At 41.9% G+C, this 17,897-nt stretch overlaps 2 protein-coding genes across 2 annotated transcripts in view; both read left to right on the top strand.

The window, feature by feature from the left end:
- LOC109966589 (talin-2-like) overlaps nucleotides 1-15,393 on the top strand; it is a 60,928-nt gene extending 45,535 nt beyond the window's left edge. The window contains exons 24-48 of the mRNA XM_020611529.1: nucleotides 933-1,046; nucleotides 1,206-1,319; nucleotides 1,431-1,565; nucleotides 1,846-1,974; nucleotides 2,115-2,217; nucleotides 3,225-3,433; nucleotides 3,877-3,996; nucleotides 4,104-4,301; nucleotides 4,808-4,947; nucleotides 5,445-5,538; nucleotides 5,995-6,084; nucleotides 6,198-6,320; nucleotides 6,774-6,917; nucleotides 7,119-7,304; nucleotides 7,434-7,574; nucleotides 8,268-8,449; nucleotides 9,577-9,709; nucleotides 9,824-9,925; nucleotides 10,049-10,219; nucleotides 10,793-10,939; nucleotides 12,160-12,261; nucleotides 12,352-12,471; nucleotides 13,165-13,311; nucleotides 14,304-14,470; nucleotides 14,882-15,393. Of these exons, the coding sequence (XP_020467185.1) occupies nucleotides 933-1,046; nucleotides 1,206-1,319; nucleotides 1,431-1,565; nucleotides 1,846-1,974; nucleotides 2,115-2,217; nucleotides 3,225-3,433; nucleotides 3,877-3,996; nucleotides 4,104-4,301; nucleotides 4,808-4,947; nucleotides 5,445-5,538; nucleotides 5,995-6,084; nucleotides 6,198-6,320; nucleotides 6,774-6,917; nucleotides 7,119-7,304; nucleotides 7,434-7,574; nucleotides 8,268-8,449; nucleotides 9,577-9,709; nucleotides 9,824-9,925; nucleotides 10,049-10,219; nucleotides 10,793-10,939; nucleotides 12,160-12,261; nucleotides 12,352-12,471; nucleotides 13,165-13,311; nucleotides 14,304-14,470; nucleotides 14,882-15,107 (3,537 nt within the window). The 3' untranslated portion in view covers nucleotides 15,108-15,393. The remainder of the gene's footprint in view (nucleotides 1-932; nucleotides 1,047-1,205; nucleotides 1,320-1,430; nucleotides 1,566-1,845; nucleotides 1,975-2,114; nucleotides 2,218-3,224; nucleotides 3,434-3,876; nucleotides 3,997-4,103; nucleotides 4,302-4,807; nucleotides 4,948-5,444; nucleotides 5,539-5,994; nucleotides 6,085-6,197; nucleotides 6,321-6,773; nucleotides 6,918-7,118; nucleotides 7,305-7,433; nucleotides 7,575-8,267; nucleotides 8,450-9,576; nucleotides 9,710-9,823; nucleotides 9,926-10,048; nucleotides 10,220-10,792; nucleotides 10,940-12,159; nucleotides 12,262-12,351; nucleotides 12,472-13,164; nucleotides 13,312-14,303; nucleotides 14,471-14,881) is intronic.
- Nucleotides 15,393-17,897, top strand: part of LOC109967979 (talin-2-like) — a 12,495-nt gene continuing 9,990 nt past the window's right edge. The window contains exons 1-2 of the mRNA XM_020613937.1: nucleotides 15,393-15,620; nucleotides 17,076-17,192. Of these exons, the coding sequence (XP_020469593.1) occupies nucleotides 15,594-15,620; nucleotides 17,076-17,192 (144 nt within the window). The 5' untranslated portion in view covers nucleotides 15,393-15,593. The remainder of the gene's footprint in view (nucleotides 15,621-17,075; nucleotides 17,193-17,897) is intronic.

The raw sequence follows: 17,897 nt of genomic DNA, 5'->3' as shown, positions 1-17,897 counted from the left end.
TCAGATATAAATCCCATTAGTACTGTGAAGGAACTATCTAAGGGTAAAGATCTGTGTTTAGCCCTTGGTATCAGTTTGCCCCTAATGAGTAGCCTCTCTGCTCCAGAGCACCCAATGTTCAATTTCCTAGGCACATAAACTATGCATTACCCAGGGCTGGGATCAGGCTGCTATCAGACATACAGCTCAGTCCGCTATCTTGGATCCATTGGTCGCAGTAATGTTGCTAATGGTTGCCTCCATCAAGAAAGCCTGTGAGCCAGTGAAGACCAAATTGTCATGAATCTGTGTGCAAAGATTTCATGGATCAGTTATCACAGACATTTTGCCCTTAAGATCTCCTTAATTTCACATGTTGACTTCTGACACACTGTCATTCTCTTGCTTTGCAGATAAAAGCACTTTTAATTAGCAGTAAATACAATATTCTTTACACAATGTTAAAAATATACAGAGAGCATGCTAAAGCCGCACAATAGGTAGAAAATGCTGCTCCTGCCTATCATGTCAAATCTACATACAGTTTAGTCTCTTTTTCACAGTCCAGTGATATAGTTTTTTTTTCCTCCCCTCCTCATCGACTCAAAAAGAAATGTGTTCCCTTCTGTTTTCTTATCATTTTTGAGCTGGCCTTGTGTCTATGAAATGATGTGAGCAAAGCTGTGTATTTTTAGTGCTTTAGTTTTGGCAGCATAGTGAGGAGAAAGCAATGCCAATCAGATCATCTCATTAAATAAAGAATGAGCAGTGCAATCCCACCCATTTCCTCTTCTTACAAAACATTTTGCTTTATGGCCCCTCTTTATTTGACTAGAACAACTCCAAGCAGAGAACAAGACAGCATAACGCTACATAGAGCAAAAGCAAATGTTACTCCAGGCACCACTCCCTTACTTTAGCCTAAATGACTTCCATTTGTATCTTCTGAACAGATAGCTGCAAAGCAAGCAGCGGCTGCTGCTACTCAGACCATTGCAGCTGCCCAAAATGCTGCTGCTTCCAACAAAAATACTGTCTCACACCAACAGCTTGTGCATAGCTGCAAGGTATGACCATATATACTCTTTCTCATGCCCTTTGTTTACTCTTAAATAATGTACTGTAAAACTAAAATATGAATGGTTTGGTAGGCTTGACTACACTTTTCTCTTTCAAACATCATGATCTGTATTTGAAGCATCTATCATCTATGTGTTTAAATGTAGGCAGTAGCAGACAGCATTCCCCAGCTGGTGCAAGGTATGAGGAGCAGCCAGGCCCAGCCTGAGGAGCTGGGTGCTCAGCTTGCCCTCATCATGGCCAGCCAGAACTTCGTACAGGTTAGTCTTTTCATTGTAACAGAATCAGCAACTATCAAACCATATCATCTGATACACCTATAAACAGCTTATGGATTTGTTCTTGTTGGTTTTTCTGTCACCATCCTTCAGTCTGGAAGTAAGATGTTGACATCTGCAAAGTCAGCAGTTCCAACAGTAGCTGACCAGGCTGCTGCTATGCAACTGGGTCAGTGTGCCAAAAACTTGGCTACCTGTTTGGCAGAGCTCAGAACCGCCACCCAGAAGGTATCTATACATAACACTAGCAGGATTCATCTGGCTGATAAAGGAAACTTGTTGCTATCTCTTGTGACATGTTTGATGTAAGGCTGCACTTACATAATCAGAGTTCTTGTATCTCATTTAGAAATAGCAGGCACAGCACGTAGGATAGCATCCTGGCTGCTGCGCGTAATGGATGCATGCATGCATGTGAGTAACACGTGTGTGTGTGTGTGTGTGTGTGTGTGTGTGTGTGTGTGTGTGTGTGTGTGTGTGTGTGTGTGTGTGTGTGTGTTGTCTGAAGGCTCATGAAGCGTGTGGTCCTCTAGAGATCGACTCAGCCCTGAAAACAGTTCAGACACTTAAGAGTGAGCTTCAGGATGCCAAGATGTCTGTCATCGATAGCCAGCTCAAACCTCTTCCTGGGGAAACAGTCAGTAAACCCAGCATATAATGTGAAGTTTAACTAAAGCATTCTACTGTGGATATCCAACTGTAGAAATATTACAATGCTGAGGAGATCATACTGTAACTATAAATCAAGGGTTTACTTGTCTTCTGTTGCCTACACAGCTGGAGAAGTGTGCACAGGATTTAGGAAGTACATCTAAGGCTGTGGGCTCTTCCATGGCCCAGCTGCTGACATGTGCTGCACAAGGCAATGAACATTATACAGGTAAGAGAATATTCTGCACAGAGTGCAGGTCTGAAATGCATAAGTAGCCATTTAGTTGATTAGTAATTGATTTAGTTCTGTCTAAATTTGTTACGTGCCAGCAAAGATATAATAAATTGCTATAATTTTGTTTATATTTAGTAACTTTTTAAAACTGCACCAAGTGAGAGTGGAAGGATGAAGTCAGCAGACAAAATTATGCATTCTTTATTTTTACTGTCACTATTATTTTAAACTGAACCTCTTGCATAGCTTGGCTTTTTTTTGCTGTCAGTTGCTCAACTGAAGATCTCAAAGGAGGAGAGATGAAGACAGATAGGGAATAACATTTCTAACAATGAACACTCACAGGCAGCACTTCATGCTGTGGCCCAGGGTGCTGCTCACTACTCATTAATCTTATTTTCACTAGATTTAACATTTCATCAGCAAATGGTTCCACTTGGCTGGTTAATGCTTTTCTTCTGAGCTCTATGTGTAATATGTTAAGGGTGCCTCCCATGTGGAGCCATATTTATTATATTAACTCATTTATTTAAACAACGTGGGGATTTCAGTCTTGCAGTTAGTTCTCAGTGTGGTACTGCTAGCCCCTGCCAGATGATTTGCACAGTGCTATTGCAATAATTGTGAAGACAGGACATACACATACCTCTCAGTTTTTATTGCTTAAACAGACTGCTGCAAAGCAAGGTTAATGAGACTGAAATTAATGTTTAAAAAAATGTCAGCTCTAATTTCTGCAGAAACATGGTTACTTAGTCTTACTATATAAAAATGTGCAACACAGGAGAAATGTTTTTCCTCTATTTGTAGACTATTACACCTGGGTATCATCTATAGACACCATGTTGCAAATATGTAACGGTCAGGCTATATCTTCACTTTCTTGTATTTATGCATATTATTACTATACTGGTATATTTTGGTTTGCTGCGTGATTTTCTCTTAGTACCTGTAACTCAATTTATTCATTGTCATTTCAATGTGTGACTGGTTATTCAAAGGTGTGGCTGCCCGAGAAACAGCGCAGGCTTTGAGGACATTGGCCCAAGCAGCCAGAGGTGTGGCAGCCAGCACCAAAGAACCACAAGCTGCAGCTGCAATGCTGGACTCGGCTCAGTGTGTTATGGAGGGCTCGGCCATGCTGATTCACGAAGCCCATCAGGCTCTTGTTCATCCTGGAGATGCTGAGAGTCAGCAGAGACTGGCACAGGTACTGTACTGTAGCATAGCTCCCAGTATTTGCCAGCATAGACTCCAGAGGCAGTGATATTCATGTAGTGATCACATTGTTTCTCTCAAGCACTTCTGGCTCTCCTCTACTGATTTGTAAACATGTCTTCTTTCCATAATAATCATCCCCTCTAAGCACTGCTATTTTCTCTCTGCTCTGTCTCTCGCCTGGTTTTCCTCTCTCAGGAGTTCCAGAGTAAAACTGCTCATTCTCCTGAAGCCCTTCAGGGGATAAACATATTGTTTGGCATAGATCTGTGACAGCAGCATAAATAAGTGACATGGATTATTGTGCACCTCTGTGAGCCCACTTTGCATTTGAGATGTTTTTCTACTTAAAGCCGTGCTCTGGGTCTTATTGTGTCGCACACTGTTAGAATGACTGCTGACAGTCCATCGACAAAGCACTGTGCTTTGTTTCAGGTGGCCAAAGCAGTGTCGCATTCCCTGAATAACTGTGTGAATTGCCTGCCGGGCCAGAAGGATGTTGACATGGCCCTCCGGAGCATCGGCGAGGCCAGCAAGAAGCTGCTGGTGGACATAGTGAGTCCTCCTCAAGCTGTTACTTGGGATTCTTTCACATTTTGTGTACTATATGTGTATTGATACAAAGCAGTATGGCCTAATTGATGTGCGCCTTGTTTTTGAAGCTCCCTCCCTGCAGTAAGACATTCCAAGATGCCCAGACGGATCTGAACCACACAGCAGCTGAGCTCAACCACTCTGCAGGCGAGGTCGTTCACTCTTCTCGTGGAACAAGCAGCCAGCTGGCTGCGGCCTCGGGGAAGTTCAGCCAAGACTTTGATGAGTTTCTAGATGCTGGCATTGAAATGGCAGGGCACACCCAAGTAGGTTTTATGATCATACAGCCCGTTCACACTCCATGAAAACAGTTCAATAATAATCCACTGCCTCTAGTACTTTAGACATGGAGTGAAGTGTTCAAACCTAAAAGGAGATTGTTCAATCTCATATTTGTGTGTCACTTTAGTACCTAAGCTATTTAAGTCATTTCTTAATTAGACCTCTCCATCTAATTCACTTAGGCATATGATTGTCCCCAAGAGCACTAACACAGTCAGATGTAATGAGATCTTGTGATGTTCTTGTTCTGCTATTTTGCTCATTAATTTGGAAAGACTGTCTGGGACAGGAGTTGATTTAGCATGACACCCCAGCTTTAATGAGTCTCAAAGAGGCCTGCCAAGTGGAAAAGGGGATATAGGTGGTGGGGATGCATTACTTTATAATACTTGATCCCTTGACAGACACAAGAGATACAGCATACATTTTGACTGGATCTGAATCCACCCTAAAAATGGCCATTTATTTTTATTTTTCCCTGCTTGAGCAGAGCAAGGAGGACCAGATCCAAGTCATTGGTAATCTGAAGAACATCTCCATGGCATCCAGTAAGCTGCTGCTGGCTGCCAAGTCTCTGTCTGTGGATCCGGGTGCAGCCAACGCTAAGAATCTTCTAGCTGTGGCAGCAAGGTGTGATAAGATGCAGATAGCACTGGATATGTCTCTTCATGTGTTTCCAAGAAATGTATTACAGTATTTGATAGTAAACTCAGTCATTTTGTCCTAAATATAAATCCTGGTCCAGATTTGAGCCTGTGGCCAATTCTGGAAATTCAGACTATATACTAAAATGTTACAAAGCATCTCCCTACTCTGTCTTTATGTAAATTCTATGCTGTGTGTGCTTGCTGGGGGGAGTGCGTACCCTCCCTCTAGTGAAGAGAAGCCAAGGAGCTGGTGCCGCAGGGCTTTGGGCCTGACTGACTTCTCTCTGTCTAATTAGGAAGATGGACGCCTTGGCTGGAGCCTGTCTGTGCTCAGCAAGGCTGAACAAAAACTCAAGACATTCTCTGCACTCCTGTGTGCTATGCTTGAACAGGGGGGCTACGGTAAAAGCATGTGAGTGAAGCCCCACTGTATGTGCATGTAAAGGGCGTGTGAGGGCTAAAAAAGCCTGTATGTTTCAGGGCGGTGACAGAGAGTATTAACCAGCTGATCACGCTCTGTACCCAGCAAGCAGCAGGACAAAAGGAGTGTGACAACGCCTTGAGGGAGTTGGAGGTAGCTGTCCTCATGCACACTATACCACACACTAACCTTCTCTTCAGGTTTTTTTTATCTATGGCCTTTGCATGCATGTATTGTGTGTCTTGCTTCAGAGAAGATAAATGCATTTTTTCACCTTTGGCTTCCACCTATTTTGCATATGATTACTCCATTGGAGACATTCACTGTAGGTGCACATTAAATTCTAAACTACAATGACTGCATTAATGACACTGGTTGAACAGGGGCATTTTGCATGCCTACTGTCACTTATACTCAAGCAACCAAAAGTGACATGTATTTAGAAGTCTTGATTATCAATATTTGTTATTGCAGTATATTCTAATCAGTATATTCTAATCAGTTTTATTTGCATATATAGCATTATCCTTTCCAAATCCTACTTAAATAGCTGATGAAAGTATAAGAGTATTGTAGTTTTAAGTAATTAAAATCACTTTCTGTATACAGGCTGTCAGAGGGCTCCTAGATAATCCCAGCGAACCTGTCAGTGAACTCTCCTACTTTGACTGCATTGAGAGTGTCATGGAGAACTCAAAGGTGCAGGCTTTCAAAATAATTGTACTATATATGTTAACTATCAGAGATATTTTACATAGCAGACAATTGAAGATCAAATTTGTACACATTTTCTAATTTTCTATATGTATCAGGTTCTAGGAGAGTCAATGGCAGGCATTTCTCAGCATTGTAAGACAGGTGATGTGGTAGCCTTCGGGGAGAGCGTGAGTGTGGCATCCAAAGCTCTGTGTGGGCTAACGGAGGCTGCAGGACAGGTGAGAGGAAACATTCTTTTCAATTTGCCCACTTCAGTCTACGACTGGCTTGCTTTACAAGGCTCAAACTGCTTATAAATGGTCTTTGTACCCTAGCAGGACTCTCACCACTGTAAACCATGACAGTGTGGCAAGGTGAGCCAGGTTTCATTATAGGTTTTACAGACTTCGACCCACCCCCGCCCCCATCCCCCACCCCACCAAAAGCTATGAAATAACATCCTCATTCCATGCGAGATTCAGTTGCCTTGTCTGCAAAAGGGCACACTTTGACAGATCCTGTGTTCTCTCTGCCATGTATGCAGTATAAATCTATGTATGGATCTAGTCATGCATTCATGTATTTAGGTTTGGGTGTCAGAGAATGTGAACTGCACAGGGGGACAATAGAAGACCTGTTTAGTGGCAAACTGATAGATAAGTACAACTGTGCTTTTGTTTTCTGCCCTGTAGGCATCATATCTTGTAGGTGTATCTGATCCCAATAGTCAGTCAGGCCATGAGGGGCTGGTGGATCGCATACAGTTTGCAAGGGCCCACCAGGCTATACAGATGGCCTGTCAGAACTTGGTGGACCCGGCCAGTAGTCCTTCACAGGTAAGTTGGTCCACCTGGGGCTGTAAGATATTACAAATCCATTCCCTGGCATATGGAGACTGCACCTGGGCTCTTGTGACTTGAATTAAATGGCTCATTAAGTTTGAAAACCAACCTGAATTCTGTAAATATTAATTTACTCTGCATATCTCATTTTATACAACTGTGCTTCTTGTTTGATGGTGTTTACCTGTTTGCCAGGTCTTATCTGCAGCCACAATTGTAGCCAAGCACACTTCAGCTCTCTGTAACGCGTGCCGTCTGGCCTCCTCTAAAACCTCCAACCCTGTGGCTAGGAGACAGTTTGTCCAGTCAGCCAAAGAGGTGGCCAACACCACGGCCAACCTCGTCAAAACCATCAAGGTCAACTCCCCAACTGATCAAAACGTTGAGTGTAAATTTGCTTACTGAATTTTCCATCACGTGAGAAGCTGTGGATACGTGCATATAATTCAGTCGCTTACAAAAAATGTGACCAAAATGGACAGATATTCATATGTCACTATCTTGTTTTAGGCCTTAGATGGGGATTTTTCTGAGGATAACAGGAACAGGTGCCGTGTTGCTACAACCCCACTTCTTGAGGCTGTGGAAAACCTGTCAACCTTTGCCAACAACCCAGAGTTTGCGAGCATCCCAGCTCAGATCAGCAATGAGGTATTCATCCATTTTCATGCTTGCTTCTAATGCCTTGTTTAGAACATTCTTTTTTGTTTTTGTTCATCGGTTGCTAATGACTTGAATAAATCAAAATGAATGGCAATCTTCCTCCGCAGTCAGAAAATGATTCCACTCACCCTACTGAGGATCTTGAAGCTACTCTTCAGAGAGATTTAATGAATATGTTTGTGACTTGTGCACTCAATCCCATTGAAACAGCCGCTCTTGTATGAGCTGAGGCAGAAAGGTTTGTACAGCAAACACAGGGGCAATTGGATTGAGATCCAATTTTCCCTTTTTTTTTATATGTCAAGGAAAGACTCAAGAAAAAAGATGGATTTTTATTTTTAATTCCTGAGCAGGATAGTTTCCTCACAGTCTTCTAAAAGCTTTATAGCTGTAATCTGTTGGAGGGCAGTGTTTAACGGCACTTTCTCTTAGCACAGCTGCTCTAATCTTCAGCTTGTTAATCTAATTGTCGAGGGAGGCTTTGGCTAGGATCATAAAGACTGAAGGTGCTTCTTCCTGCATCTGTGTAAAGCTGCCTTTCTAATCTCACCCCGCTCTTTGAGTATACCTTTGATCTCTTCAAGGTAGTCAAGGAATTTTAACAAGTCTATCAAACCAGTGTGGCTAGTTCTTCACTTTTACCTGTTGGTTCACCTGCAGGACTCTTTTTTATTTCCATAGGGCTCAGCAGCGCAGGAGCCCATTGTGCGTTCAGCCCGCTCCATGCTCGATAGCTCTACTTACCTTTTAGAAGCGGCCCGCTCGCTGGCCCTCAATCCCAAAGATCCTCCTACTTGGTCAATACTAGCTGGCCATTCCAGGACGGTTTCTGACTCCATCAAGAGCCTCATCACCTCTATTAGGTTTGTATTAATCTCACCCTTGACCCCATCTGTTCCTGCAGGATTATCCTGAATCAGAGTTTAAAGGTTTGTTCACAAAACTCTGAAACCAGAGGGCTTATTCTGTGAGACCTGTTCCACTAAACAGTATATTGCCACATTAATTTATATCTGCTGAGATTCCTTGTGCCTTGAGTGAAGACTATAGAACAGTGATGACAATTGGTACAGTGGATCTGATGCACATTTCACCAAAGGTAGTGCCCCACCCATGATCTTCCAATCACATGTATTCACTATTCTTACAGCAGGTTAAGGATGAGCATAGACTGCATTTGATTTAACCCTAGCTGACAGTATTTCAAAGGAATAATACAGCATTTTGGTAAATGCTTTTTTCACTCTCTTGTTGAGGGTTTATACCATGTTTATAAATATGAAACTTAACAGCCAAGCTAGGTTGAGTATGAAAGCCGGCATGTCCCAAAGTTGGTAGGTAACCTCATGATGATGACAAGACTCCACAAACTGTTCCTGGCCAAGAAATAAACTGTCTCAGTTCAGCTGCCGCATTCTTCAAAGAACATGGCCTACATAGCCGTCTTACACTGCGATGGCCGAGCCAAAATGAGGAAGTCTGGTTTATGGAGAATTTCCAATTTACGTTACCAGCTGTTCCTGCCCCTACCACTGCATTATGAAGCAATGCGCCTGTCACCGAGCAACCTTGACAGCTGCTCTGGTCTCTGCTGGCATGCAAAGAACCTTGACATAGGGCCGGCCGTGAAGGATCCACCAATTGGAGTCCTCACCGCCCAGCCAAAGGACGCATTTCTCAGCCACATTTGAAGGAACCTTTGTCATGAGGCTGTGACTCAGTTGGTCTTCAAATGCAGCCTTCAAAGGATGCATCCCCTGAATTGGGACACCGCTATAGTCTGCCTGTGAAGGCACAGCTCGTCATTTTTACACTTTGGCTGGTAAACAAACTAGATACTTAGCTCATAGGCATGAGACTGGTATCTACTTTCTCATCTAACTCATCAAGAAAATAAAAAAGCAGTTCTCAACAATGTTTAATGTTAACTTTGATTAGCATTGTGCTGTTTTTATAATGTATTTTCATTTTTCTCTATTTGTGGTGACAGGGACAAGGCACCAGGACAGAGGGAGTGTGATTACGCCATTGATAATATCAATAAGTGTATCCGGGACATTGAGCAAGCTTCCCTGGCTGCTGTTGGGCAGACCTTGCCCTGCAGAGATGATATCTCCATGGAAGTGAGTTCAAGCACCCCATCAGCTCTATCTTGTTTTAGAAAAAAAAACTTAATGGAATCTGTATTCTTTCTGCTGTAACTTGCACCATAATTCTCTGCTGTTGCAACTCACCAGGCGCTCCAGGAGCAGCTGACATCCTCTGTGCAAGAGATTGGGCATCTGATTGATCCTGTTGCTACAGCAGCTCGAGGCGAAGCTGCTCAACTAGGACACAAGGTGCTGGTTTGTTCACATATCCCTTCATCCCCTCTGGATTTAGAACGAAAACCCCATTCTGTATGTTTTCTATCTTGTGAGCCAATCTGTCCTCAGACAGTTCTCTGAAAATTGTTCTCTCAGGTGACCCAGCTGGCTGGTTACTTTGATCCACTTATTGTGGCATCAGTGGGCCTGGCCTCAAAGCTCCAGGACCACCAGCAGCAGATGACCATCCTGGACCAGACAAAGACCCTGTCTGAGTCTGCCCTGCAGATGCTCTATGCTGCCAAGGAGGGCGGAGGAAATCCAAAGGTACTAAGCTGTTTATAATATTCATATCTTCATGTTTAGCCCTCTGGGGCGACCTGTGACAGTAAGCTAAATTTCAGTGAGCAAGTCAGTACAGTTATGCAGTCATGCTTTTACCGCGGTATATCTTTTTGACTTTTAAGAGACTCAAGCCAATCTCCTTCTTCAATTTCTGTAATTCCATATTATACTGAATTTGAAGTCATTTGAAGCCGCAGGAGTTCTTTCTAGGTTTTATGACTCTCTGTTAGTGCCATAATTGATTTTAAGATTGTAATAGTAATAAAAAAAAAACATTCACTGCACTTCATCTAATCCTATTCTACTGTTTCTCAAACTCAGCTGCAATAATTAGTCACAAAAAATGACATGTTTTAAGACTGCCCATCTCCCCCTACCATGTATAATTCTTTTATTTTTATTACCACCGTGTAACTACTGTGAAGTGTCCTTTTGTGACATGCTGAGTACTTACCAGCTGTAGGAATGCTGGAGTTGTTGTCAAGCCGATAAGTTTCCTTCTGGATTAACTAAGACAGTGTGACACAACCATTAATCAGCTGACTGTATCCCCAGGCCTCACACACCCACGATGCCATCTCTGAAGCAGCCCAGCTGATGAAGGAGGCTGTGGATGACATCATGGTGACATTGAACGAGGCGGCCAGCGAGGGGGGCATGGTCGGGGGCATGGTGGAGTCCATTGCTGAGGCCATGGGGAAGGTGAGAACAAATGTGTTTGTGTGTGTTTTCATAGAGAATGCAAGAATGCGTGACACCATCTCCTGAGAAGCAGGTGGTTTTAAATGAATTTCAGATTGACACTTATTCCCAATTTTGTTTATCTGAAAGCAAAATTAGCTTTTCTCACAGGAGCAACTCCACAGTGGGTGTGCGCAGAGCGTGTCCTCTTCTCTGACTCCCATTAGTGCATTGCACAAGTTTTAAATCCTCAGCCCACTGGTGATATTAGCTGTCACTCATCCTGCTGGGAGACATGGCAATGTGTTGACAGCGTGGTTAAGAATTGACTGCACATATGTACAGACTTTAACACTTGGCCCAGACTTTAACACTTTCATTTTTCCTTGTTGAGTGGTTCGGCACGGGCGGCAGCCGTGGCCAGAGGCATTATGTTTTCAGGTTGTCTGTCCATCTGCGGGTACATCCATCAGTCTTATTCTTGTGAATGTGATATCTCAGGAACACCATGAGGGAATTTTCTCACATTTGACACAATCATCCACTTGGTTTCAAAGACAATGTAATGAAGATCTCTCTACTCTTCTGTAAAAACAGTCTCCAAATAAAGATGTTTCTCACTCAAAATTGTTCACTAGAATCATACATGTCAATGTAGCAGTAACTTCCATTTTGCCAAAAAACCCCACTTAATATCTTTTATTAAATTCTTTCAAAGGCTTCACTATATATGTTGAGTCTGGACAGACATTCATTTAACCTGCAAGGTGATAACTCTACTTTTAATTTACACTGAGATTAAACATAGAGAAGCAACTATAATTAGAACTCCATTAGCATTAAATAAAGTGGAATCACTTTATGCATGGAGAATACATACATAAAAAAGGATCATATGTTTTCACTAATGGCTTTTTAATTAAGAAATTACGATGGCTTCAGAAAGCATTCAGACCTCTTCACTCGCATTTTATTGTGCTAGTCAGTTTTAAATTGATTAAATTGCCATTTTTGCCCATCAATCTACACTAAATAACCCATAATAGTGGACTGAAAACATGTTTTCAGAATTTTTGCAAATATATTTTAAATCAAAAACTGAAATGTTATAGTTATTTATTTCTTATTCAAGTGTGTGGACCTTATGCTATTGCCCTCCACATTGTGATCTGGTGCAACCTGTTTGGTTTATAGCTTTGTAAGCCTTAAAATAATAAGTACTAAAGGGTTGCTCTTTACAGCTGGATGAAGGAACACCCCCTGAACCTGCGGGCTCCTTTGTGGACTACCAGACCACCATGGTGAAGTTCTCCAAAGCCATCGCTATCACTGCACAGGAGATGGTGAGTGCACAAGTACACCAGGATATATAGTACACGCCTGATTCTGTGTCCAGTGACAATATTTGATGATGCATGTGTCTCTATCGCCAGATGACTAAGTCAGTAACCTGTCCTGAAGAGCTTGGTGGCCTTGCCTCTCAGGTGACAGTGGACTATGGGCAGCTAGCCCACCAAGGACGCCTTGCTGCAGCTACTGCTCACCCAGAGGAGGTGGGAAGCCATGCTTTCCCTCTTATGAAGACAGTGGGAGAGAATTTACATGCTCATATACTCTGTGAAGGATTTAACCCATCACATATCTCTTTACTAGTGTATGCCTGAAAAGTCAGAATGAAACATCAGCTTAGGTCTGCATTTTACACCAAAAATGTTTTTGCATTTGATATATTCATTCCCATGCTGATAGGGGCAGATGTTTGCTGTTCCTTGATATGACACCCCTTCGTGAAGGCAGCTACCCACATTGTGAAATGAAACAGAAATACACTCCTCCAGCATCCGTCGCTGTCAGCACCCACATACTCTTGTCTTTAAGCTTTTCTGTGCAGTCCAGAGGACAGCAGTGTGTGGAAACATTATACTAATAAGCACATAGCTCTTATCAATATCTTGTGTATAACAGGCTGTTGGAAATCCTGCTGGTTACCATAGCAACATTGTGCCTCTACAAGTCTAAAAGCCTATAGTGATGCTTATAATCAAGTACCACCCACCAGTGAATCTCAGTCTGGAAATTAAAGGTGTAGTGCCAGCATTTCCTCTCTGAGGGTACTTGAAATCATTTTTTATCCACCTGCTGGATAAGAGACATTCCACTTTAGGACACGACTGTGGATGTGTAGTACAGTTACACAAATGAGAAGATGGATGCAATGTAAGTCGATGTCTGGTTATGCTTTTTAGGTTGGTTTCCAGATAAAGACACGGGTGCAAGAGCTGGGCCATGGCTGTATCTACCTGGTCCAGAAGGCTGGAGCCCTGCAGCTCAGCCCCACTGACAGCTTCTCCAAAAGGGAGCTCATCGAGTGTGCCCGCACAGTCTCAGAGAAGGTAAGCTATGCAGGCAGAAACTGGCACAGCAGCTTTAACTCTTGCAGAGTTTTTTTTTTAAGGAAGTCTATTTTAATAATTTTCCATCTCTGCTGCTTGAAGTTTTGAAGCAGCATAAACTCAGCATTATCATTTTTGTGAAAATGTGTTTCATACACTTCTCAGTACTGTAATTGTATATATTGTAATTGACTAAGTGATGGAGAACATATGAGCATGTTCAACTGCAGGATTTTAGAAGTAACAGCAGCTCAGAGGTGATTAATTGATTACTATGCTGTAGCTGACAGGTATGCTTTGTATTTTAATCATTATTTATTCCTTTAAAAGGTTTAGTATTAATTTTGAACTAGTGTAAAGTCAGAGGAATAGAGGTTTAATGTTTGTTATTCTAGGTGGATATAGCTGGTGTGATACTCTATCATTGCTCTAGTCATGCAGGTCATGAGAGCATGCTCTCCTGACCACACTCATGCTGTGCAGATAATAATATCTCCCTGTTGTGACCCTGACAGCAGCTAGCCAGTGCTGCTAACATATTAGAATTTCTCTCCACTCTGAAGCTATGATTTGATTCACAGCTTAAATCAAACTTGAATCATTTGTAGCCTCATGGTTTCTGACGTGTGAAGCTTGTGGAAGTGTACTTCTCAGGGCTTTCCATTTTGCTTACGAGGGATGGGAGGACACCTGTTTTCAGGGGAGTTGTTTGATTTGCAGAGTCAGGCTCTGATTTCATGCATGTTTAACCCTGCTTCCTTCTTTATTCCATCTTGTTCACATCTTTCACCTTAAACATTTACAACCTCAGTCACCTGGTTTAAAAACCAAACAACTTTCTATGAAGTGGGAAAAACTACTCTTTAATCATTAAACATGTGCAATTGATAAAGAAGCTCTAGTTATTTCGAGCTGTATTCACACTTCTGAAAACAGCAGGCTTGTTTGAAGGACCTCTCTGAATGTCTAATACTATGCTTTGCTTGTTCCAGGTGTCCTTGGTATTGTCTGCGCTGCAAGCGGGAAACAAAGGCACCCAGGCCTGTATCACAGCAGCCAGTGCTGTTTCTGGCATCATTGCTGACCTGGACACCACCATCATGTTTGCCTCAGCTGGAACACTGCACCCTGAGAATGAAGAGTCGTTTGCTGACCACAGGTGCAGAGATCTTGCCACAGACGAGACAAGCAGACCAAGCTATGATGTTAAATGAAAACCTCTAATCACCAGAAGAGAGCAACATTTCATGATGTTTAAAACATGATAGAGATTAAAAGGTTTTGAGAGCACAAGAGAAATAAAACTTAATATGTGTATATACTGTGAGTTAAATTCCTAAAATTTTAGTTGCTAGGTTTTTACACTAGTTCTTTTTTCTTTTGATGACTCACTCAGGAGAAGTGCAGTTTGCCAATAAAGCTAAGATGCATTTTACATAATGAATGCAAATTGAAAATTGTCCCTACTAAAGACACACTCTGTTCAGAAGCGCACCAGCTTCCTTTCATATTTCTGGTACTCGAGTGTGACTGGGGAACAGATTGTTATGCACCCTGTCCTGTCCCTCAGGGAGAGCATCTTGAAGACAGCGAAGGTCCTGGTGGAGGACACCAAGCTGCTGGTTGCTGGAGCTGCATCTAGCCAGGAGAAACTAGCCCAGGCTGCCCAGTCGTCAGCCAAGACCATCACTCAGCTCACTGAGGTGGTCAAACTGGGAGCGACCAGCATGGGCTCTGAGAACCCTGAGACACAGGTGATAAAAATCCAAAACACATTTAAACTGACAAATAAGTAATAAAGTTACATTTGTTTGGTCATATGTGCCCACAGTTGAATGCCTTTCATTTCTAAAAGATTTAAATTTTTAACAAGGCAGCATGGACCCTGGCGTTATACTCCATTATCACTGCACTACTCCCTAATATTAGTCATCTACAATGAATGCCTTCTGTCTGTCTACACCCAGTTATACTCTCTGTGTAGTTGCAGTTTCTTCTGATAGACACTGTTTCTCCTCTTTTCCCTGTGTGTATGTCTCTATCTCTGCTTTTCGCTAAGTCTGAAGTATCATGACTAGGTGGGAGTGATAAGAGCCGCGGTGTTAAATCCTCTCCCGAGGGTACAACTGACAAACCTATGCTCTGACTATTGTGTCTTATTGATTCTAGCTCTGTCTCCTCAGGTGGTCCTGATAAATGCTGTGCGGGATGTGGCCAAGGCTCTGGCTGAGCTCATCAGTGCCACCAAATGTGCTGCCGGCAAGCCGGCTGACGACCCGTCCATGTATCAGCTGAAGAGCGCTGCCAAGGTACACGAACAGACCATTCAAACCAATGACATATCTGGTTTAGCTGCTTATTGATTTCAGTGGCACAAGTCTCCAGTTTATTATTCAGCTGGTGCTTTCTCACTGAAACGATACAGCACATAGATATGGGTTCCACATTTGCTCTTTATATTACTGCTATATTTAGTTTGTCATATCTGATAACAAAATGCAATGCTTTTTTACAAGAAGATGTCAGCTCTTATCAGTGTATGTATTTGATTCACTTTTTCTGTCATGTCTATGTACAGTAGGATTCAATTCACATACTGTACTGTAGAGGTAGATGTGTGCAGGCGTGTGTGTGTGTGTTTGAGATAGAGAAAGGGTTAATGAGTTTTACAGAGAACTATCTGTAATCATCAGATTTTTTTTTTGTTTTGACTGTTTAGGCTATAATAGGTTTTGGAATCTGCTTAACTGTCAAGACCTGATCTAAGGGAAGGTTCAAGTAAAGCTTAACTTACTTGACATGAAAAATACTAATATTTTTCATGTCAAGTAAGTTTTATCAATATGACCCAAACATTTAAGTTTGGGTTTAAGTACAACGCCTGGGTTCAGGTAAGGAAAAACATAAGGTACATAAAAACTTTAAAGGTGAACCTAAATGGGTAAAAAAGCAACCCCATGAAATGCAGTAGGTGGTGTATATTCAGAGCCAAATGTAAGGTGGGTGAAGTATAATATAAAGTATATATTAAATGGGAAACATTTAACAGTTTTAGGTACAATGTACATATGTGTTATGATGGCTGGGTCAGAGAAAAGGTGTTCAATAACTTCCAGGTGCTGCCACAGGCTGATAAAATGTGGACTATACATACAGTACACAAGAGAGTTGTCATTTTCCCCTTGTACGTCATGATCACTGTCACAGCTGAGGAGTAAAAACTAGGGATCAGACCTTTTGCAGGGCAGCTTCAGTCACCGCTGAAGCTGACTGTTGCATGTTTTCTCATCTGAATGGAATTAGGGACACCCATGGACTTGGTCATCTTGACAGATTGTTTTTGTTCCTCCAACATATGGTGACTCCAAAATGAGAATCTCTAACTCCTGGCGATCATGTAGATCAGTTTCTTCACTGAATAATGTACACTTGGCTGAATGCAATACAGAGAGAACAGAATGTGTCAGCATGAATTTGAATTGTATTTCCCATCCTAGGTGTCGGTGAATAAACTGTATTATCATAAAGCAGCTTTTTTTATTATTATTATTTTAAAATGCATTCCCTGTCTTCTTTTTCTTCAGCTGATGTCTTCTGTTTTCATTAGATAAGCACCTCCAGCACATGTAACCCTTGTTCACTATGATGGAATCAGTGAAGGAGGCAAAACATTATTTTCTAATATAATGTTTTGCAGCAGAGGAGAAAGGGCTCCACCTCCTGGTTTTGCTGTGAGCCTCATTATTCCTCCCTTTATTTGACAGGTCATGGTGACCAATGTAACGTCTCTTCTGAAGACAGTAAAGGCAGTGGAGGATGAAGCCACTCGTGGGACGAGGGCACTGGAGGCTGCCATTGAGTGCATCAAGCAGGAGCTGACAGTAAGGGTGCCTGACGGATCGGCCCACTTCTTTATGGTCCTTTTGGTGGTCAACTGGTGAAACCTATTCTCTGCAGAAGTGGCTCACCTGGAGCCAGCATAAAAAAATTTAATGACTGGATGGAAGAAAATTACTTGACAATAAGTCATAAATTAATGTTCATATGTGGTGACTTTAATAGATTTTTTAATAGACTTTTATAGATTTGTTGAATCCTAACAAGCACACAGGAACTGAGGAGTTTATTAACACATTATATAGATGCAGTTTATACCCAAAAATTACAAAACCAAGTAGAGAAACAACCCAGCATGCAACACTAATAGATAATATATTTACCAATGTTATTGACAGCAAAATGTCTAGTGGATTACTTATAAATGATATTAGTGATCATCTACCAGTATTTGTGGTTTATGAGGGCCAGTATAGAAAAGAGAGGCCAAAAACAAATCTTTTCTATAGGAGGGTGACGAATGAACATGCTGTAAGGAGGCTAAAAGAGGATTTTATGGGGCAAAACTGGGAATCAGTTTACAGAGAGGAAGACTTAGATAAAGTATATGAGCAATTTTTAAATATATTTAAGAAAGTATATGACAGGAACTGTCCTCGTAAGCAGTATAAAAACAAAAGGAATTACAGTGGGAAACCATGGATGAGTAAGGGATTACAGAATGCATGTAAAAAGAAGAATGTGTTATA

This window comes from Monopterus albus, unplaced genomic scaffold (assembly GCF_001952655.1).
Source record: "Monopterus albus unplaced genomic scaffold, M_albus_1.0 scaffold5.1, whole genome shotgun sequence".
NCBI classification, from domain to species: domain Eukaryota; kingdom Metazoa; phylum Chordata; class Actinopteri; order Synbranchiformes; family Synbranchidae; genus Monopterus; species Monopterus albus.
Note: the sequence above shows the minus strand (reverse complement) of the source record. Positions and strands in the feature narration are given on the sequence as shown.